This window comes from Betta splendens, chromosome 24 (assembly GCF_900634795.4).
Source record: "Betta splendens chromosome 24, fBetSpl5.4, whole genome shotgun sequence".
NCBI lineage: Eukaryota > Metazoa > Chordata > Actinopteri > Anabantiformes > Osphronemidae > Betta > Betta splendens.
In genome coordinates this window covers 13,626,035-13,645,744 of record NC_040901.2, presented here as the reverse complement: position 1 = coordinate 13,645,744, position 19,710 = coordinate 13,626,035, and the positions used below count along the sequence as shown (strand labels likewise).

General features: G+C 50.5%; 2 protein-coding genes across 12 annotated transcripts in view; both read left to right on the top strand.

Annotated features, from left to right (window-relative positions):
* Positions 1–15,414, top strand: part of myt1la (myelin transcription factor 1-like, a) — a 32,648-nt gene extending 17,234 nt beyond the window's left edge. For 3 of the 10 annotated variants that reach the window (XM_055506307.1, XM_029140369.3, XM_055506306.1), the window contains exons 7-23: positions 553–1,539; positions 2,302–2,436; positions 3,191–3,281; positions 4,810–4,923; positions 5,053–5,273; positions 6,737–7,017; positions 7,108–7,332; positions 9,689–9,840; positions 9,912–9,980; positions 10,059–10,121; positions 10,191–10,274; positions 10,576–10,809; positions 10,902–10,993; positions 11,078–11,181; positions 11,249–11,392; positions 12,050–12,112; positions 12,909–15,414. In XM_055506307.1, coding sequence (XP_055362282.1) covers positions 553–1,539; positions 2,302–2,436; positions 3,191–3,281; positions 4,810–4,923; positions 5,053–5,273; positions 6,737–7,017; positions 7,108–7,332; positions 9,689–9,840; positions 9,912–9,980; positions 10,059–10,121; positions 10,191–10,274; positions 10,576–10,809; positions 10,902–10,993; positions 11,078–11,181; positions 11,249–11,392; positions 12,050–12,112; positions 12,909–13,049 — 3,200 coding nt within the window. In that variant the 3' untranslated portion in view covers positions 13,050–15,414. Of the gene's footprint in view, positions 1–552; positions 1,540–2,301; positions 2,437–3,190; positions 3,282–4,809; positions 4,924–5,052; positions 5,274–6,736; positions 7,018–7,107; positions 7,333–9,688; positions 9,841–9,911; positions 9,981–10,058; positions 10,122–10,190; positions 10,275–10,575; positions 10,810–10,901; positions 10,994–11,077; positions 11,182–11,248; positions 11,393–12,049; positions 12,113–12,220; positions 12,789–12,908 lie in introns of those variants that run through there. The other 7 variants (XM_029140371.3, XM_029140372.3, XM_029140370.3 and 4 more) reach the window with 7 other exon arrangements.
* A 616-nt stretch (positions 15,415–16,030) lies between these two features.
* e2f6 (E2F transcription factor 6) lies at positions 16,031–19,710 on the top strand. Of its 2 annotated transcripts, none has more exons than XM_029140381.3 (9): positions 16,031–16,320; positions 16,927–17,223; positions 17,344–17,369; positions 17,697–17,755; positions 17,889–18,018; positions 18,331–18,486; positions 18,767–18,881; positions 18,949–19,096; positions 19,189–19,710. In XM_029140381.3, the coding sequence occupies exons 1-9, from the start codon at positions 16,204–16,206 to the stop codon at positions 19,212–19,214; spliced, it is 1,074 nt and encodes a 357-aa protein (XP_028996214.2). In that variant the 5' UTR covers positions 16,031–16,203; the 3' UTR covers positions 19,215–19,710. The 2 variants fall into 2 exon arrangements, with proteins under 2 accessions (XP_028996214.2, XP_028996211.2); XM_029140378.3 differs by having other exon boundaries at positions 16,036–16,320; positions 17,832–18,018.

The following is a 19,710-nucleotide window of genomic DNA, read 5'->3' as shown; positions in this document are numbered from 1 at the left end:
TCCGTCTGCAGAGGAGGAGGTGATGAGCTGCTGAGCCCAATCACAGCTAGACCAGATGCTTGGCGCTCCCTCCCATCACATTTCCCTTGATCGCCCCCCCGTCCTCAATCGCTTCTGACAGCGCCTCACTAATAATCGGTAGAGGAGCTCTGCTGAGTTATTAAGTCCCAGCCGCCCCCCCCTCCCTCCCCGCTCTGGCTCCTTGTCTCGGCGGACGTGTCAAACGCCTCAGCTCTGCCTCAGCTTCTCCTCCTGAGGATATTTATGGCACCTCGCACGCCTCCCTTTTCAATTTCTCTGCTCTCATTCACTGTCGCTGTCCCCGAAACCAGCAGAGGCTCAGAGAGGGAGCTGCAGAGTAAACAGCAGATCATGACTGGGAGGGAAGCAGATAATGTGTTCAGGAAGATATGAGGCCAACGTGGGTTCATCACTGTCGATTACAGGAAGCTTAGTGGAATTTACGAGCCAAACTGCCATGCTAATGTTTGAGTGGTTACCTGCTGCTGGTCCTGTGTCGATCGGTGAAACTCTGTGTCCTCTGTCTGACAGTGGAGAACCACTACAAAGCCGCTGGACAATCAAAGCTTCTTCCAATCCAGAAGGACGACAACAACAACAACAGCTGCGGCGCCGGCACCGGAGAAGAGTACGAGAACTACGACGAGCTGGTGGCCAAGTCGCTGCTCAACCTGGGCAAGATCGCCGAGGACGCGGCCTACCAGGCCATGACGGAGTCCGAGATGAACAGCAACTCCTCCAACAGCGGCGCCGAGGACGAGGACGAGGACGAGGACGACGGCAGCGAGCGCGGCGGCCGGAAGGGCGCGCTGAGCGTGGACCTGGACAGCGACGTGGTCCGCGAGACGGTGGACTCGCTCAAGCTGCTGGCGCAGGGCCACGGCGCCGTGCTGCCCGAGGACGGCTACGGCGACGCCGCCGTGCTGGAGGAGAGCGAGGAGGAGGTGTGTCTGAGCAGCCTGGAGTGTCTGAGGAACCAGTGCTTCGACCTGGCCCGAAAGCTGAGCGAGACGCAGACGCCGGAGCGGCCCGTCCTCCACGCCGCCCACGACGCGCTGCCGAGCGCCGCCGAGCAGCATCACCTGAGCAGGTACGACGGCGTCCAGCCGGCCGCGCCCGAGGAGCCCCGCGCGCTGGAGCGCAGCTACTCCGACATGGTGAACCTGATGAAGCTGGAGGAGCAGCTGAGCCCCGCCTCCAGAGGGTACCCCACCAGCTGCAGCCAGGAGGGCGACGAGGACACCACGTCGGTGGCGTCCGACCGCTCCGACGACACCTTCGACATGGCCAAGGGCAACCTGTCGCTGCTGGAGAAGGCCATCGCCCTGGAGTCGGAGAGGGCCAAGGTCATGAGGGACCGCATGGCGCTGGAGCACGGCGGGCCGCGCCGCGACCACCACCACCACCACCACCACCACCGCTCCCACGGCGAGCACAGCCCGCGGCTCAGCAGCGTGGCGGAGGAGCGCAAGTCCAGGATGCACCACGACGGCCTGAAGAGGGCCTTTTACCCGAAAGGTGGGTTCCTGCTCCGCTGCTTATCAGCGGCAGCCGCAGCAGCTGAGCCCGTTCACCTCGCAGAGGCTGCACTCATACATTCACCGTCGCCATCAGATCGCGTTTCCATCTGAATTCTGCCAAGTCCACGTCACCTCTTCACTTCCATTTGACCTGCAGCTGCAGATCCTCCAAATCTGACCTCAGGTCAGCGGGGAGGAGGCTTATCTTGTCTGCCTGACTTATTGTAACCCTCCGTACGGCAGCAGCCCGAGGCAGCAGCTCTGCAGCGGCAAAGAGCTCAAACTTTATTGTCTTTTTCTCCAACACTTCTGTGCACATTGTTTGGCTGGATGAGTGCGGGCTTCTTAAAAGCCCATTGTTGAGATAATGGCCTTTCATTTTGTGCATTCAGGTCCAGCGCCGTCTTTCTGCAGAGGCATGGTTTTCCTCTGACAGCAGCTTATGTTGTTAAAATAGGCCGGTGTGGGCACATCAGACGACCAGCTTGTCAGGCATGAGTAATGGCAATCTGCACGGCCGTTAGCAGAGCAAATCTCATCTGCGCCCTATTTCTCTGAGTGCGACACTGTGCAGTTCTCGGCCCGTGCTCTCGTCTGACGGACCACGGCCTCCGTCATTAGCAGCGGGCGCCTCTGTAGGTGTCTGGGCGTCAGCCGGCGCCGCTAACCCGGCTCGAAGCTTCCTCCTGTGAGGGTCCGTGTAGTTCTGGGCTCCTGGTCGCGACCGTGTCACAGCACCGCCTCCTCTCTGCTTTTCCAGACTCCTCCAGGGCAGAGAAGAAGGAGAGCAAGTGTCCGACGCCCGGCTGCGACGGCACCGGCCACGTGACGGGCCTGTACCCGCACCACCGCAGCCTGTCCGGGTGCCCCCACAAAGACAGAGTCCCGCCTGAGAGTAGGTCCCTCGGCCCGGCGTCTGCAGCCTTCCACTCACGCAACCATCTGACAAGTCATTTCAGACACATTTGGAGGCACAGGAAATTTGAATTGGTGTCTGGATCGCTCCAGTTCACGCTGCCTTTCTAAATCCCAAACTGGATGTGCAGATTTCCTCCTGACTCGTAATGACTTGTTGGGTGAGTCGCGCGGCAGCGGAGCAGGACAACGTTGGGCATGACGGCCGTCCACCATCACACATCTGTCCTGCATGACATCTGTGTCGTCGTGTGTGGAAGGTATTTTCATTCATGAGTGGCAGCTGCGTTTTACTGGTCAGAGGAGCTAAACTCCATGGAAGGTCGGTCGTGTTGACTGTGGTGCTCTGTTCCTTTAGTTCGTGTTCCTCCTCATCACACCTGCCTGATGTCTTGTTTTAGTGTGTGTTGCTGGTGTAATGTGAACAGCATGAAGAATCAGTGAAACCAGCTCCAAAGCATGAGAGCATCTGTGAGCGTCACAGCCTGCTTTTATCAGTAGACCACAGGTAACAATCATACACATCTACGTCTTTGTCTTTGGACTTCTTGACAAAATGAGACTTTAAGATCCGGGTTGAACACGGCAGATGTGAGCGTCTGGACTGAATGTGCTCTGGCTGCTTGTGCATCACGCAGCTGCAGCTCGCATGTCTAACCGCCGTAGCTGGACGCCGGTGCTCTCCTCTGTTCCTAACCCTCGCTGTCTTTCTCATCTTTCCCTGTCCGTCAAAGTCCTTGCCATGTATGAAAATGTTTTAAAGTGCCCCACTCCTGGCTGCTCTGGACGGGGCCATGTCAATAGCAACAGGAACTCGCACCGCAGGTGAGTGAGCGAGCGAGCGAGCGCCGCGCGCCGGCCCGCTGCCCGTGGGTCTGTGTTGATTTGTGATGTTCTATGGTTCAGTGTCACTAAAGCAGCAAAACTCCACTCACCACTTAATCCATGAATGCAGATTTGACCTCTCGTTAGCAGCTCTGCCTCGTTTCTACTTCACCAGGTTCTATTTGTTGAGCAGCTGGGCTCCGTGATTGTCCTCACACCGTTTCAAAATGACACATTTCAACACATGTCAGAGAAGTGATCTCAGCCTCCAGCACCACCAACACCGCTGGAACTCTTCCAGGGTTCAGATGAGCGTGGGAAAGAAGCTTAATTTTGAAAGTTGGCACCGAGGGGCGTGTGCGTCACAGCGGCTGCTTCACAGGCAGATCACACACAGGCAGCGAAAACACACGTGCACATATTTTTAAATTATGTAAAGTGATTAGGATTCACACTCCCTGACTCACACATGTGCGATGCACACACTTCCAAGGAGCTCGCAGACAGCAGCACGCGTGCGCTGGCAGACGCGCACAGGCGCCTGGCTCAGACGTGGCTGCAGGGTGTGTTATGTAGCACAGCTCCACTGGGAGAGGAAACAAAGCAACCGCTAGCTAGTTAGCTGCAGCTAGCTAGCAGCTCGCACGGCTTTCATGTCTGGCAGTCGCCATGGAAACACCTCCATAGCAGCAGCATCAGCACCGATCTGTCACACACTCCTCACTCACCACCGTCCTTTTCCAATCAATGAGCCGGAGGCATCACCGCGGCGCCCGTCTTTATGAGAAGTAATTAGAAAATGCCTGGAATCGCTCGCTCCCGTATTTCACAACCTAAAGTTCAGTGCAATCAACACCTGATGTGTTGGGTTTCTGAGTGAACTGGGAGCTGAGGGATTCTGCGGAACCGCAGTGGAGCGAAAACGGGAATCTACTCTGTAAATACACGAAACCCTCGTGTCTCTGAAGGGAAACCGTTTAAATTCCGTCCACCGTCAACTAAAATGGGTAAAATCCTGAATAACTGCACTGAAACAATAACTGGACGAGGATCAGTAGCTCAGTGTGGAAACAAAGGGAGACGCTCGGTGGCGGTGGAGGGTGCGAACGCTCGTATTTGGGAGTTGGTGTGAAACGACACTTTGGTTAAATGGAAGTGTTTTGTTTGACACGTGCTGCTTTCACAGCTTCTCACCTTCAGCTGAGTCCGTCAGTGAGCAGGCGCTCACTGGTCAGACAGTAGTGGGCCCGTGGTCCGCGGGCCGGAGCGCTGGTTCTGATCCAGCCCTGGCACTGACCAGTCACACGAGGCCCAGGCCTCAGAGGAACCAGTGGAACCAGTGGAACCAGTGGGCCGTGAGCGCCCACCTGTAGCAGCGCCTTACCGGGTCAGACCCGGCGGATCTGTGGCAGAAACTAGGCCGTTTCACATCTATAATTCATTGTGAGCTGCTGGTGTCTGTATCTGGAACCAGATGCTGTGTGTGTTTGTGTGTCAGCGCTGTTGTCTCCCCCTCCCTCCCCCGCAGTCTGTCCGGCTGTCCCATCGCCGCCGCAGAGAAGATGGCGAAGGTCCACGAGAAGACTCACTCCACCGACAGCGGCAGCAGCAAAACCAACCAGACGTCGGACCGGGTGCTCAGGTACCGCGGCCCGGCCCGGCCCGGCCCGGCCCGGCCCGGCCGAGCCGGTGCTGGAGCCGCATACGCATGATGGGCCTCACAGGCACGCGGCGGTAGGTGCTCACCGGGCTTCGCTTCCTCTTTGTTCAGACCCATGTGCTTCGTGAAGCAGCTCGAGATCCCTCAGTACGGCTACAAGAACAACGTTCCCACCAGCACCCCGCGCTCCAACCTGGCCAAGGAGCTGGAGAAGTACTCCAAGACCAGCTACGACTACGCAGACTTCGACGGCCAGCACGGCGCCTACGCCAAGAGGCCGCCGCCCACCAAGGCCCACCACGGGAGAGACCCCTCCCCCAAAGGATACGACGGTGAGGGGGCGCTCAGACCTCACATTCACCACGTTCTGCTCGAACCAGCCTCGTATCGTCACAGGACGGAATAAGACGAGCCAGGGTTCCGTCCCCTGTTCTAGAGAGAACATTTTGTACTTGACGACAAAACGTACGCACGCGCACACACACACACACAGACAGATACACACGCACACACACACACAGACACACACAGACACAGACACACACACACACACACACACACACACAGAAACACACACACACACACACACACAGACGCACACACACACACACACACACACACACAGAAACACACACACACAGACACACACACACACACACACACACACAGAAACACACACACACAGACACACACACACACACACACAGAAACACACACACAGACACACACACACACACAGATACACACACACACACAGATACACACGCACAGACACACACACACACACACACAGATACACACACACACACACAGAAACACGCACGCGCGCACACACGCACACACACATACACAGATACACACGCACAGACACACACACACACACAGATACACACACACACACACACACACACACACACACACACACACACACACACACACACACACACACACACAGAAACACACACACACAGACACACACACACACAGAAACACACACACACACACACACACTCACACACACACACACACACACACACACACACACACACTCTCTCTCTCTCATTACGTTCTCTTTGTTATAGCCCTGAAACGCTGGTGTTTTCCTCGTCTCCTGCAGTGGAAGCAGAGCGCGTTATGGAAATGCAGAGCTGAGAGCCTGGTTCCTCTGCGCTGAGGATGGAGCGATGAGGGAGGGAGGAGGTGCAGATGGAGGGATTGTGAAACAGGAGAGAGATAATGGAGGCGAGCTCTGTCTTTGGCTGGAAGCCATTAGTGAAAGCAGGCAGGAGGGAGGTTTCGACTCCACCGTCACGACTCCCTCCCTGCGTTTCCTCCTCTGCCTCCATCAGCATCGCTCCACAGCGGCTCCATCTGCATTCAGGCGCAGCTCTGCCTTCGCTTCCTCCCTCGTCGCAGCCGACGCTTTCAGCGAGGGCGTTGCATTTGCAGACGGGCTGATGTTTTGCCCCTCGTTAATGTTAAATATGGAGGCCAGACATCGGAACGCGGCCTCGGGGCTGAACGCATGCAGCGAACGCATCCTAGTGGCCAGCGACGAATGTGTGCATTTGTCTGGAGACTCTTTCACACGTTCTGCGGCTTAAAACACAGTTTGTCCTCGACTGAGATCTCACAGTCTGACAAACCACTGACTCATTTTCAGTAACTGAACTAGTTTTTAAACCCGTGTGTGTGTGACAACAGGCAGGTGTCTTCTGTGGAGAGTGAATGAGAATGAATTTCCTGAACCTTCAGGCTTCTGTCCAAACCCTCGCATGCGTGTGCTTCCCCGCAGCCAAGCGCTACTGCAAGACGTCGAGCCCGGCCAGCAGCACCACCAGCAGCTACGCTCCCAGCAGCAGCAGCAGCCTGAGCTGTGGAGGAGGCGGCGGCGGAGGAGCAGGCGGCGGCGGGGGAGGCAGCAGCGCCAGCAGCACCTGCAGTAAGAGCAGCTTCGACTACACCCACGACATGGAGGCGGCCCACATGGCGGCCACGGCCATCCTCAACCTGTCCACCAGGTGCCGGGAGCTGCCGCACGCGCTGGGAGGGAAGCCCCAGGACCTGCTGACTCAGGTGGGCCCAGCAGGGGGCCGGTGGGAGCGGGGCGGGGGTGCGGGTGCGGGGCGAGGCCTTACAGCCGCCTTACCTCCGCTCTCGTCCCAGAGTCCGGTCGGGGACCTGGACGACAGCGGCGCCGTGGACGTGGCGGGTCAGCCCGGCGGGCCGGAGGGCAGCGGCACCGTGCTGACGCCCCTGCAGCCCATGTCGCCGCAGCGCCAGGCTCTGCTCAGCAGCCGCTGCTACCAGCTGAGCGACGCCGACTGCTGGGACCTCCCCGCCGACTACACCAAGATCAAACGCCTGGGAGACGAGCAGGACCACAAAGAGGTAACGGGAAGCTCCGGGTCGGACCCGCCACAGATTACTGAACCTGAGCTGAGACAGAAGCACCGAAACGTGACGATTCAGCTTAAAATGTCCAATCATTTCTAATTCATTCATTCATTATTAATTAATTACATTATTTTCTGCAGCTCTCACAGAATTTTACTACTAAGATATTTGTTCCATTGTTTCCTGGACAAAGCGTCAGTGTTGGATTTTTCGTCCTGATGTTCAGATAAATGCTGCTGTAGATTTACAGTATAGCGTTTGCATTTTCGTGTTTTTGCTGCAGCCAGTTGAGAGCATTATTATTAATATTAGTGTTATTATTATTATTATTATTATTATTATTATTATTATTATTATTATTATTATTATTATTATTATTATTATTATTATTTGTATTATTTGTATTATTATTATTATTAGTAGTAGTAGTAGTAGTAGTATGTGTATTATTATTATTAGTAGTAGTAGTATTAATATTATTATTATTATTATTTTTAGGATTATTATTTGTAATATCAGTATTATTAGTGTTAGGCATTTTCTAATGAGTTCTTTCGGCTCCACCTGAACCATAAAACCAATCCTCAGTGAGGGAGCGCCGGTTCAGGCTGAGCAGTAAGTGGGTTATGTCTTCGTCTGCGTCGGTTTGCAGACCTGGAACCAGATGCCGAGCGAACAGATGCTTCTCACTGGAAGCTGAATAGAGCCGGTCTACGTGTTTGATGCTTAATGTGTCACAGAAGGAGTCAGAGCTGCTCCTGCTCCACGCTCTGTCCCGAGCTCTTCTAATTAAGAGCTTTAAGCGCTCAGCTCAAGGTGTGTTCCTGCAGCCTGTCCCCTAAACGTCCACGCTCAGAGAACGCGGGGCATGAAATTGAGAGATTTACGGATCCCGGACTTTATTTTAAAGGGCGCATGCATAGATTAAGAGATGATTACATTTATAAGCTGTTAAAAGAGATGCTGGTCCCTGGTGCGCTGCAGAGAGCAGCACACGGTTCGTGTGGACTTACTTTGCGAGGGCGTTCTGCTGGTTGCTGCTGGTGTGCATAATTTTTGCATCACTTTACATACATAAGAGTGAATGTTGAGAGTTTGGTGAAGTCCAGCGAGTGTGTGTGTGTGTGTGTGTGTGTCTGTACACATTCACTAAAGACATGAAATGATGGGAAAGTTGTAAATCACAGCAGAGTTTTGATGCTTTTCTTCGCCTGAAGCTGCTGAATTCACTGCAAACAGCCAAATAATAATAATAATAATAATAATAATAGAATCGCCGAGACTGATAAGTGCAGGAAAAGATGAGTTCACTTTATTGTGAGCAGATAAATGATGCTGATTAAAGTTGTGAGTGACAATCTGGCAGCGTGAAGCTGCTCCTAATCAGATCTGGCGCCGTATTTACCTAATTTAATTACAGTGAGGGCCGCTCAACAACAACTCGGCGAGGAGACGTTCTTTGCCAAGTGTGAAGAATAAAGCACATTTATCAGGAGACTCACTCCTACTTACGGAGAAGTGTGCGTAACCCCAAAGAGCACCTCTCAAGCGCTCGTGTAATTAAACGCATGTGCTCGGAGCAGGAAGAGCCCAACGTGTTAATGGACCCGTGACACGCAGCACATTTCATTTAAACTCTTCGCAATCACTGTGTGTGAAACAGTCTCCCATTAAAACACAATGGGAACCGTCTAAAAGCTGAGGCCTCAGAATAAAAACAATAAAAAGTGAAGTCACCAGGTGGTTTCTGTCCAACGTACGCTGGATTCAGAGCTTGGTTCTGTACCAACAGAACCTGCTCAGGTATTTATGAAGATGAGTTTCTGTAATATGCTAATGAAGTATCTGGATTACAGTTGTGTCAAGCAATTGGTCTTTATTAGGAGTTTATTGACTAATAACATTGGTTGGCTTTGATCAGAGTTTAGACTGTAGTTCAGCGTGCAGGCGACGGCGGCCTCAGAGCGCCCCCATGTGGCCACAGGCAGCGGTGCACCACTCCCACTCCACCAGGAACAGGCAGATCCTCACGCGTCCGACACCACGCAGAGCGTCCATGCAGCAAATTGCTCCGTGCGCTGAAGTGAAGGCTTTAATCATGACAGTAATTGCGTTTGTTAATGAAGCACGGCTTCAGGAGGAGGCCGGAGCCTGGGGCCCCGGTGGCTGATGGGAGTTGCTCCACTCAGGCCAGACAGGGAAGTGTGTCTGCGTCGGGTGACGTTTGCTCCTGCAGATGAAGCACAGGCTCGCGTTCCCAGCAGGGGGCCATCGCTGGGCGTCCGGGCCTCAGTGAGGAGATTGATGCTTCTTGTCTGTGCGTGTCATTCGCCGTAGTAACGTGTTGTAGTCTGTCTATTTCTCATCCCTGCACCAGGGCGACGAGCTGGATCCGTTCCAGGAGCTGCTGGACGAGCAGCGCTACCCGGCCGAGGTGACCATGCCCAGCCCCAAGCACCACAAGTACCCGGCCTGCAAGGAGAGCAAGAAGGAGCTGATCACGTGAGAGGAGGCACAACGCTCTGACCTCTGACCTCTGACCCCAGCCTCTAACCTCCTCTCTCCCCCTGAAGGTTGTCCAGCTGCCAGCTGAGCGACAAGAGCATCCGTGGGATGATGACGACCAACTCACAGGAGCTGAAGTAAGTCCAGGTCCTCGTTCCTCTCTGTGCCTGTGCCGCTGCTGCTGTTTAACGTCGCTCCTGCTGTTTGTGCCTCAGGTGTCCGACTCCCGGCTGCGATGGATCCGGACACATCACCGGGAACTACGCGTCCCACAGGAGGTGAGTAGCGGCCGCGCGTCGGGGCCGGCGCCGCCGTTAGCCTCGTGCTAACGTCTGTCTGTCCTGCAGCCTGTCCGGGTGTCCACGCGCCAAGAAGAGCGGCATCAAGATCCTCCACAGCAAAGAGGACAAGGACGACCAGGAGCCCATCAAGTAGGTTCCGGCAGCCGGTGAAAAGTGACCTTTCCAACTTCAGGCATGAATATTTTAGCTGCGGCGAGTCCTCTGCGTCACCTCCCCCTCTCAGCAGGCTAAAGCTTAGCGCCAGCCAACATTTGACATAATGTGACCTTGTGTTCAGCCGGAGTGGGTCGGCAGCCAGCTGTTCCTGCCACCTCTGCTCCGCCCGCCATCAGCATTAACAGCAGCAGAATAATCAGGCTGAACCCGTTGTTGTGATTAGAGGGGAGGTGACGTCCGGGCCGCGTCCGCTCACTGGGCCTCTGTGCTGCAGGTGTCCCGTCCCCGGCTGCGACGGACAGGGTCACGTGACCGGGAAGTACGCGTCCCACCGCAGCGCCTCCGGGTGCCCCCTGGCGGCCAAGCGGCAGAAGGACAGCTACGTCAACGGCTCGCAGTTCGTCTGGAAGTCCGGCAAGACGGACGGGATGACCTGCCCGACCCCCGGCTGCGACGGCTCGGGACACGTCAGCGGCAGCTTCCTGACTCATCGGAGGTTCAGTCTCCAGTTTAGCAAATGGCGCCTCTCCTTCACACGCACTGTCCACGGTCACGGCTTCGCCTCATTCCTAATTCCAGTGTGTGTCGGTTTGATTCCAGTCTGTCCGGCTGCCCTCGAGCCACCTCCGCTATGAAGAAGGCCCGGATGAGCGGCGTAGAGATGTTGACAATCAAGCAGAGGGCGAGTAAAGGTCAGAGTCACTGCTGGAATGAGACCAGGTCGACTCCAAACGGAGCCGGGTCTAAAAAGCAACATGCTTTGTTTGTGACATCAGGGATCGAAAATGACGAGGAAATCAAACAGCTGGATGAAGAAATCAAAGATCTGAATGAATCAAACAATCAAGTAGAGTCTGACATGATAAAGCTGAGGACGCAGGTGAGACTAATGCACAGAAGCAGTCGTTCGTTGGTAAACGGTGTGTGAGCGCTGTCCTCTCCTCCAGATCACCACCATGGAGACCAACCTGAAGTCCATCGAGGAGGAGAACAAGGTGATCGAGCAGCAGAACGACTCGCTGCTGCATGAGCTGGCCAACCTCAGCCAGTCGCTCATCAACAGCTTAGCCAACATCCAGCTTCCACACATGGTGAGTCCGTCAGGCTGCAGCACACGAGGCTGGAGGAACTCAGCATTCCATGATTAGCAGCAGCGCTGAGCTTCACGCGTCCGATCGGAGCTCAGGGAGCGTTCAAGTGTCGTTCTTCATCTGCTTCTTTGTGTTCGCCGCCTTCTTTCCTGCGCTCCATGCTGTGCTTCTGTGCTTTACGACACCTCACAGAGTTTCACGTGCAGAAACGGACCGGCCGCTTCAGTTCGGCTGCTCCGCTGTCATGTTGTCTCGGTGTGGAAAGAAGACTGGGGCTAATTGGATAATCTGTGTTAAAGCGTTTGGTAGCTGGGCTCTTTCTGTCCTCGCGTTCGCATCTCTGAACGATCAAAGTGAACCACTCCAGCGTGAATCTGAGCTCACCTGACGGAGATGAAGCTGCGGCTCTGTTCACACTGCAGCTTCAGCTTCTGGTCCCGGGAGCTTTTGTTGATAGTGGAAGGTGTCACGTTGGGGGTGTTGGACGACGCTGATCCCGCCTGTTTCCTGTGTGATGTCACTGTGTGTGTTGTCAGTGGAAGCTCCCGGCTGCAGTTTGAACAGAGCCTGGTTGGAGGACGCTGTGAAGGCTGGTTGTGTGTTGTACAGTATGGAGCGTAGCGGCTAATAGACTTCTCTGTACACCCTCTCCTGTAGAGACCGCTGCCACAGAAAGAAGCCCCAGTAAAGCATAACTGCTGTTTACAGATGCCTCCCAGAGTAAGAGCTCGTTTATCCTTTATCCAATTATCCTTCTCTTCTGCACTGTCACCCCTTCCTCTAACTGTGGTGTCCGTTCATTACAACTGTCACTGTCCTGCATTGTAGGAACTCCATGTGGACAATTAGCTCAGGATCAGACGGAGACTGGACTGAGTTTATTGTTATACTCATTTCCATAAAGACCTCGATGGAAAGGATCCTCCCATGATTAAGAAGACTTTAGTGGTTAGCATTTAAAAAGACATCCAATAGGACTATGCAAGTGTTGAACAGAGGTGAGGCCATCCACAGATGCACACATTTCCATATTGGCACATGACTAATTCATGTTGGCTGCAGAGGGGTGAGTTCCTCCTTTTGTGGCTAAAGGAGCAGGAACAGGCTAAAGAGACGCAGCGTCGAGGTCCACAGGTCAGAACAGTTCTGCTCAGGCATCAGGTTGAGAGCTTCTGTCTCCAGAAACGTTAGGAACCACCTCCATCCACCTGCCATTCGCTGTGAACAGTGTTTGTGTCCGTGCGCTGGCCTCCGTCCATCCACCGTCAGCTGATCACCCCTCCTCTCCTGGTTTTGCATGGTTGCACTGTAGACGTTGAGCTGAGGCGTGTTTCAGGGCGTTTGAGTGTCAGGGCCCTGCTTTCCTGATGCCCCTCCCCCCCCCTCCTCCCCCCTCCTCCCCCCCCCCTCCTCCCCCGCTCTCCACCCGTCCTCCAAACCTCCCCCAGTGTTTCACAGATCCTCTGCTTTCAGACGCCCTCTAAGCTCGTCTTTGTGGGTTTCTTTCCCGTTGCAGGAGCCCATGAATGAACAGAACTTTGACACTTATGTAAGTACTCTGACAGACATGTACACCCACCAGGACCAGTACCAGAGCCCGGAGAACAAGGCGCTGCTGGAGAACATCAGACAGGCCGTGCAGGGCATCCAGGTCTGAGCAGAAACAGCTAAAAAAGTCACGAGGGAGAACGGTCGTTGTTTGCTTGTGTCATCTGCCATCGCTCTTTGGTTTCTCCTGCTGTTATGCTCTCCACTCCATGGGTATCTTTTCTATCATTTTGGTTGTTGTTGCCTTGCTTTGAAAAACAATTCCCATTTGAAATGAACATTCACGTTTTGTACATTTTCATATGACCCAATATAATGTGATGTAATGTTTATAGCTGCTAATGTATGCACATTCTAGTGTATATGTATGTATTTATTTATTGTAAGCTCCAGTCATTTCTTACTTTAATGAGACTTACATGCGCTGAGGAACTGGGCCTCACAGTTTTAACAGGATCAGAGCAGTGAAGGGGAACAATCGGCGGCGTTTCCCACGAGCTGGAGGCCGGAGCCGTCGGCGGCGTGAACTCTGCTTGGTTGAAGTGGGCCGTGCCACACACTCTTACTGTAAATGTTTAAACCGAGGAGATCCCAAACATCACGACACGGAAACCTACTGGTGCAAATCCCATCACCCCCTTCCAAGTTGTTTCCTTTCTAACTGTTCTCCTCTTTCGCTTTCCTTTCTTCACACGATGAACGAAGCAGAGAGAACAAAGCTACAGAAAACGGAGGAGACAATCTGCCCTTTGACTTTATTTTAATCATCCGTCTTGACTAGCTAATAGGACAATGTGTCAGCAATATTGGTATGATAAAGATTAAATTTGTTTGTTTAGATATGGGATGCAATCTCTGACAAATGTTTGGGTATATGCAATTTCTTATGAATAAAACTAGCAACGAGCTGACAGGTCTTTTTACTGACTGCGTTTTGTACAAACCTTTTACTACAATCATGCTGTAGGAACCTGACACGGGTGAAAGGACTTTGGTTCTGTCATGTTCAACTTTGCACAGGGACGCCTTTGTTTCCATGTTTTGATGTTTTTGTTGTGGATGAAGAGGTGTAACGTTTGTAGATAGGCTTTTTCTTTGAGGCTGATGGCTCCACTGGACTTACAGGGTTAACTGTCCCCATCTCTCATTGTATATTGCACTCATTCTGTAGAAAACGTCTGTTCACTCATGCGTCTTAGTGTCTGAGCTGCAGTGGGACGTGATGCCAGACGACATGATGACGACATTTTTTATTGTCTTTGATAGTTATTGAAAAGAAGAGCCAGCAGTAGTTAGGCGATCTCTGTGCACTGATTTTACTGACCGAGGAGTCGATGTGGACTGATCTGGTCTGGCCTCACGGCGACGTCTGGTCCAAAATGGCAGTAGTGATGATGCAGGTTTTCTGAATACCGTTCATGCATGCACTTTACTGGAGCATCTCTTAGTAGTATCATGTGACAGAAACTGTTTTTGATAAAACGAGCTGGTGACGCCTGTTAGAGAGTAACATGGGTGTTGATTTAAAGGAAAACTCCCCCTTTGTCCCATCAGTCACTCTGTTCTATTTTCAGTATACACGTCAAAAGTTAAATTTGCTGCTGAAATGTGTCATTTGCGCTGGAAGCGTTTGTTGAAAGGAGCCTGCAAGGCAACAGAATGACCGAAGCCTTCAAAAGCTCAGAGCATTCAAAAATGCTGCATTTAAAGTAACATATGTTTGAAAGGTTTGTTTTGGCTAAACTGAATATATTGGAGAATAAAAAACTCAGAGGCAGACTTTAAAATCTGGGGGGGCGCTGCCTCCCTCGGCCCCCTGTAGATCTGCCCCTGTCACAACCTGCTGGTTATCAGTGGGAGAGTTGAATGAAAACACTAAACTGCCAACAGGGGGCGTTTTCCTTCAAAGACCTCTTCCATGGCTTCATCTCTGGCCAAAGCTTCGTGTCTGCAGCTTGCTGCCACTGAACTACTGCATTAGATAGACTGACGGCTTGTATTTTGTATTCTTACTGATAACAAAGGAAATGGGACTTAAAGCACAATTCTGCCACTTCAAGGATAGACTAGATATTGTAATATCAGATGTAAAAGCTAAACTGTAACTATTTACATAGAGAATCGCAAAACTAACTTGTGACATGCAAATAAATCCATGTGAATATTTGTGAAACCATCACTTTAAGACAATGTTACTTTCTTTTGAGCAGTGCATTGCGAAGGTTTTTATACAGCATTCGTTTGCTCCTCGCCCTTTACTCTCTTCTCTCCCTGTCTCTCTGTTACTTGCAGCCTTTCAGCATCACTTTTCTTAACACATCGCATGAGTTTTGTTGATATTTTTGCTGTATGTTTAAGGACATGCGTTGCTACGTGATATTTTAATTTGACTTGTGAAGTTTGTACAATTTTTATCATGCTGGTGTTGGCATCTCTTGCTCTGAATAAATCTTGTGTTGCAACACTAACGGCAACATATGTTTGCTTGCTTTGAATTGAAGACTGATGATTAGTGAAGAGAGGGAATCAGTTTTAATTTAAAAGAAAAAAATACAGTAAATATTTATTATTATCTAGTATACATATTGTTACACACAGTCAAAAGCTTTTTGTATCTAACATAGTCAAACATAGCCAAATTATGCAGATGGTAGCTGATACACTTGGATACTTCTACATCATAATCAAAGGGTTGTAGTCAATAAAAATTAACGTCTTTCACAGTCAGCATTTAGTGCTTGTCCTCAAAAACAATGTGAGCTTTCAATTTTGCAGATGTAAAATCTTGCAGAAAAAAACAAAACTGTAGTTTTTCATACAGAATTAAAAAAAATATATATTATTTAAATCAAGTTATTTATCTATTAAATAATATTTTTATAGTTTTTGTATGTAGGTCAAAATAAAAACATTATGTATTGATTATTACATAGAAATAATAAACCCGATGAGGATGCTTGGATTTTTACGCTCAGATTCAGACTCCTAGTTAAATGTTGGAGAAGTAGTACTTCCGTTGTCCAGTGGTTGGCGACAATAAACTAATGTTTTCACTCTACCTTAAAAGAAGAAGAAAAACAGGTTCCGGGTTTAAATACGTCACATCCGTTCTAAAAAAAAAAGAAAAAAAAAAGAAAACCGCGTACGGTACAAACAAACTGGACGGTGCTGGCTGTCCGCATCTCCTAACGGTTAAAACCGGGATTCGGCCTTGCCGTCAGCCCGGCTCGGTTCGGTTCGGTTCGTGGAGGAGAGAGTGGAGCATGGTGAAGTGTGTCGTCTCCGGCTGTACGAACCGCGTGCTGAACGCCAACCGGGGGGCGTGCAAGCGACCACCGAAGAGGTTCTTCAAGTTCCCCGAAGACCCGGCGCGTGTGAAGGTACGAACCGGAGCCGAACTACGGCGAATCACCTCCACGTCCTCCTTGTACCGCCGTTATCTGTCTGTCTACGTGATGCTAACGTAACCTTAGCTGCCTGTTTGCAGGACGCTGTTTAATAACATGTTAGCTAGCTAGCAGCTGGGCTAACACTCAGGAACATACCGTGATGCCGAATTCAATGGTAGCACTTTATGTTCGACGTGGACCAGAATAGTTTACACACTCACTTAAACGTCAGCAAGATTCTGCCGCCCTGTACTGGAAATAAAGCACTTAGACACTGCGTAGCTCCATAACCACATCAAAATCTAACTTCGTGTTTATTCTGAGTGAAGTGTAATTCATAATGTTCTTTGTGACAGAAAATGCTCAATGTTACTTGCTCACTGTGGTTTAGTTTAATGGGGACATTTTAGAGCATCAACTGTTCTGATACTTTTAGTTTACATTATATTTGCCCCTTAGTAAAATATGGCATTGAATCAACTAAACTATAACTTAACTCACACACGTTTTTCTAGTGGCTTTAGTTGTGTCTTTAAACCGTAGAAGAGCAGTTGGTTTGAAAAGCACCAGAGCGGAACATGTGATGACTTTGTTCAGGTATGGCTGGCGGCACTGAGGGAGCTGGACAGGCAGGACCCCACAGAGGAGCACCTAATCTGCGAGGATCATTTCTTGCCAGAGGACATCTGCAAGAAAGGAGTCAAGAGCGACGCTATTCCCATTATGCCTCCATGTCCGGACGGGTCCCTGGATATGATTACTCACTGGGGAGCTGAATCTGCGGATGAAGAGGAGGAGGAAGCTCCCTGGGCCACAAGTCTGGAGGTGGAAGAAGAGGAAGAAGATGCTGTTAATGATTTGGATGGAAACGTTCTCTGTGGTGAAGTGAAGCAGGTCAGGAGATCATTCAACCTACTCATAATTCACTTCAACCCTGTTAAGCTTCAGAGACGTTTTTATCAGCAGACATAAGCTTTAACTTGTTAATTTTTTTTTTTCCACTTTGATATTCAGGAACCAGATGCTGACATGGAGAGCAGGTAAACTGTTATTGCTTCTCTTCCAGTTATGTTTATGTCCTAGACCACATGTCAAACTGCAGTCCTCAAGGGCTGTGTCTCTGCTGGTTCTCCAACTCTGCTGATTACCTTGAACAGGTGTGTCTGTTGGCTTTTTCAGCTGCTGATTGTCTGAACACAGCTGATCTGGGTAATCAGTAGGAGCCAGAAAGAGAGTGGCCTGAGATCCCTAAAGTCTTCTGCTTTCACAATTTGATTTTAAAAAAACTTATATTTGACTTAAACAGTTGTGGTGGAAGCTGAAGCTGCTTTTGCAAAGCTGTCTTCTCAAGAACTCTGTCTTTTCAGCACAAGCCCAAACGAGACATCCGAGACCTCTGAGATGAAGAAAGGCACCAGCAGGCAAGGTGTGTGTGGCTTTATTTTATTATAGTCATGCTAATGTCTCCCACCTGTCACTCTGGCTAACGCCTCTGTATTCAGATGTGTCCCTAGTGCTGCTGACCCGAAGGTTTCTGGACCTGCTGCTCACTTCTCCAGATGGCACACTGGACCTGAGGAACGTGACAACTGACCTGCACACCAGCAAGCGTCGCATTTATGACATCACCAACGTCCTGAGTGGCATCAAACTCATCAAGAAGGAGTCAGCCAATAAGATCAAGTGGATGTGAGTGAACAGATGAAGTGACTGTGGGAAAGTTTGTTAAAGCTGCTCCTTATTAGCTGGTTCATAGTCCCAGACACTGCTGCTTGTTTGTGATGAAATGAAAAGATTGCAGTAGTTTTTACAAGTACATAACAAAGCCTCATAAGTGCTATAGTCACAACTGATGGGTGTCATCGGGGCTCTTACCGGTGTTTTTCTCATCCTTAATGCTTTTGTACATTGTGGTTAATTTGCCTCAGACAGAGCTGTCTGATCATCTGGTTTTATTGTATTTCCACTGCAGTCACCTGTAGTTTGTTTTCTCTCTCCCAGAGGAGGCAGTCTAAACTCCAGCTTTCCATGGGAGAACCAGAGCTTATTCAATGGACAAATGGCTAATCTGAATCTGGTTGAGGACACCCTGGACACACTTATCAAAACTTGTGCTCAGCAGCTCTTTGAAATGACAGATGACCTGGAAAACGCTGCATATCCTTTTAAAAGTGGGAAGTGTAAACAAACAGGTTGATCTGTGCTGGATTTGTTTGGTTTATATTTACAACTTCTAGTGTTGAAAGTCAGAAAGATAAAAATCTGCTCCACAACCTAATTCATTCATCATTTCCCAGTGTAAAACTAATTCACATTATCTGCCTGGATTGATGTCACAGAAACAAAGCGAGCTCATGCCCCAAAAAGCAAACTCTAAATTAACTGAGGGAATGAAGCAGTTTCTCTAAATGTGGATTTTTTTTAACTCCTCCTGAACGATGGCCTACGTTACTCATGAGGACATCAGACAGCTTGAAGCCTTTCACCAGCAGACGGTGATTGTTGTTAAGGCTCCGGAGGAAACCAAGCTGGAGGTTCCTGCACCCACAGAGGTAAAGCCGGTTCTGATCCGTCTTCTGTTGGGGAGGTACAGAAAATAATGGGAGGTTGCCTTCACAGACCAGCATCCAGGTCCATTTGAAGGCAGGGAAGGGTCCTATCAAGGTGCTGATGTCTGACATGATTTCAAGACATGTCTACAGAGAAAAAAACAGCTGCTTTGTTTCATTGGAGGAGAGTCGCATAAAGACGTCCACGCTGCACACAGGTGAGACAAGGACAGAAATAACACCATCAAACCCTTGAGCCTTTCAATAAGTAACTTCACATGGATTTCCCCTTGTGCTTGTGCTCTTACAGAGTCTGCAAGTTCTCAGGGCACGTAGCCTCCAGCAGACCAGCAGGAGATCTGCCTTCAGGCTTCAGACACAAGTCTGAAGATACTAAATGGAGCGTGTGCAGGTACCAGAGGAGATGGATGAGGCTCAGCACATTCGTTCTTCATGCGAACGTCATTGACTAAAACTTTGGCCAAATCTGACCTTGATCATGGAGTGCAGAGAAAACTGTTGAAGTTGAGTACTAATCTGCAAAAGTTCTTTTTGAAACTCCACATGGTGCCGGTTCTGTTTGCGCTGTGATTTCTGAGGACTTTGGAGAAGAAAATGTGTAAACGATGAAGGTGAAGCTGACGGACTGAGGAGAGAAGTGCTGCGTCTCTCCTGCAGAGAGCAGCAGTGTGTCAAACATTACCATCATGCACTGACCTAAATATACTCCAGAATACGTTACTTAGCGTTTAGCTTTTGGTTTGTATGTAAATATGATTCATGTATTACAGATGTTGAAGATGCTGTTATTAATAAATGAACACTTATGATA

Coding starts and splice junctions, on each gene's coding strand:
- e2f6 (XM_029140378.3), top strand. CDS start 16,204: ATGGTGAAGTGTGTCGTCTCCGGCTGTACGAACCGCGTGCTGAACGCC. Junction 16,321..16,926: donor AAGACCCGGCGCGTGTGAAG/GTACGAACCGGA, acceptor GACTTTGTTCAG/GTATGGCTGGCGGCACTGAG. Junction 18,019..18,330: donor GCCAATAAGATCAAGTGGAT/GTGAGTGAACAG, acceptor TCTCTCTCCCAG/AGGAGGCAGTCTAAACTCCA.